Source organism: Phaethon aethereus, assembly GCF_964289735.1.
Source record: "Phaethon aethereus genome assembly, chromosome: 3".
NCBI classification, from domain to species: domain Eukaryota; kingdom Metazoa; phylum Chordata; class Aves; order Phaethontiformes; family Phaethontidae; genus Phaethon; species Phaethon aethereus.
This window is the reverse complement of record NC_138576.1, coordinates 76,392,608-76,394,667: the sequence shown is the minus strand read 5'-3', so window position 1 is coordinate 76,394,667 and position 2,060 is coordinate 76,392,608. Positions and strand designations below refer to the sequence as shown.

The following is a 2,060-nucleotide window of genomic DNA, read 5'->3' as shown; positions in this document are numbered from 1 at the left end:
CTTAAAGTTTGTAGGTTTTATAAGAGTGTGAGAAGTTTATCACTGAAGTTTTGAGATCACCAATTTAAGGAAAAAAAAAAAAAATCACCGGTAAGCTTGCATACAGTCTGAATATATCAGAAAACACTCAAATTCCCTCTCCAACGTAAAAAAAAAAAAAAAACACTACACACACCCCCCAAAAAAACCCACAAACCAAACAAAAGAACAACCCACCCACAATTACAATGCTCCAATGTCAGAAACGAGAGCACTAATTTCTCCAAGCAATAACCTCACAGTTTTACTCCGAGGTCTTCCCATTCAATAGAACTAAAAATTTACTTTTACTATAACAAATGAATAGAAAGCCTATTTTAAATGACAAATCAACATTGGTTCAGTTTGTACTCTGATCCAAGGTTGTGTCACCTCAAGGCATTTTACTTCAAAGTTGCAGTGAGCAACCCTTATGCTCCTCTTGGAAGAGAAATTTGGAGAAGTCATCTGGCAAAACAGTTTAGCTCTTCCCAAACCTCTGCATCACCTACTCCATATTAACAGTGTCTAACCCCACATTAATATAATTATTTAGTGTAACATAGAGAAGATTTTAATCACTAGATGACTAGAAAGCATTAATAAAAAAAAGTAACTAAGTTGGATCAGAGAGAATAAAGATTGGGAAAATTCAAAGTACAGATGACAGGAAGACAATGCAAGAAAAGAGTATTTAAAGAAAAGCCATTCTGGAGTTTTAAAACACTGGAGCAATTGATTTATGCTGTACCACATATCACCCCACACAATAAATGCTAACAACAAATCAAACTCTTCGGGGCTCAAGAAGCTTCCTCTCTCTCCTCAAAACACTGTGGAAGAAAGCCCGGCTGGGAAAATGCTATCTGTAAAGTATCTAAGACTTGCACCGCGGATGGTTATATGAAAACGCTTAATACTGAGTAATCCGCACTCCTTTTAGAACAAAGGTCTCTTATTAGCAGATTACCAAACAAAACATTAGAAATGCCCAGTTAAGTTTTATTATTTTCCTTTTTAAAAAATCCGAACGATTGTACAGTTGAAAGAGCCGAAGCTGTCCAGAAGCAGGCATTTCACGAGACTTCTCCCCGTCAGAGTCCTTCGAGGGCACACCACAGGAAGAAAGCGGAGGGACCACGAGGTCGGAGGGCCGCAGGCGCCAGCGCTCCCCGTGCCCGCAGGGGCAGCTCCTTGGACCTTCCCGAGGGCTTCAGGGCAGCCCGGCAGCGCCGAGCTCGAGGTCGGCTGTCAGGCAGGCGCCCTCAGCGGAGCCCGCATGGGCCGCCACCGCACGCCGCAGGGAGGGGCGGCCCCGGCGCTCTCTCCGCTCGCTCCGGCCAAGCCGCCCCTGCGGCACTCCGCCCCGGGGCCGGGACCCGGGCGGGTCGGGGCGGGCTACGACTCGTCGGGCTTGTCGGCGGGCGGCCCGCAAGGCTGCAGCATCTTCTCCATGAGGTTGAAGCGGACGCGCGCCTTGCTCTCGTTCTCGGCAATGGCGAAGTAGTTGAGCAGGTCGAAGTGGCCCATGTAGGAGCAGTACGAGTCTCGGTGCTGGTTCACCAGCCACTCCCACTTGGTGGTGTCGGCGTGGCCCGTTCCGATGTACTTGGACTGCAGGTGCTCCAGCTGGCTGTGGATGGTGTAGCGGTCCGTCATGGCGGCGGCGCGGCGCGGAGCGGCCCGGCCGCTGCGGGAAAGCGCTGCGCGAAATGGAGAGCGGAAATGACGCACCCTCACGCGAGGCACCTTTTCCGACCCTCTGGCCGGAGCGTAACAGCTATTTCCGCAGCCTGGCGTTCGGGCCAACACCGGCTATTTACGGCTCCGCGGTTCGCTTTGAACGGAAATTTGAAAGAAAAAAAAAAAAAACAAACCTCGGCGCGTTCCTGCCGGGGTGCGCGATGGGAGAGCGCCCAGTGGCGGGACAGAGTGCGCATGCGCGCCCGGATGGACGGGCATGACGGGAGTTGTAGGCGGGAGCTGGGCGCGGAGGGGGCGGGGCACGGCAGGGCCCTGGCATGATGAAATGTTAATATGGT

General features: G+C 50.9%; 1 protein-coding gene across 1 annotated transcript; it reads right to left on the bottom strand.

The window, feature by feature from the left end:
- Positions 1–995: 995 nt before the first annotated feature.
- SF3B5 (splicing factor 3b subunit 5) lies at positions 996–1,677 on the bottom strand (the record flags this gene model as incomplete). The annotated part of the gene is made up of 1 exon (XM_081997886.1): positions 996–1,677. The coding sequence occupies one exon, from the start codon at positions 1,675–1,677 to the stop codon at positions 1,417–1,419; it is 261 nt and encodes an 86-aa protein (XP_081854012.1). The 3' UTR covers positions 996–1,416.
- Positions 1,678–2,060: the final 383 nt, after the last annotated feature.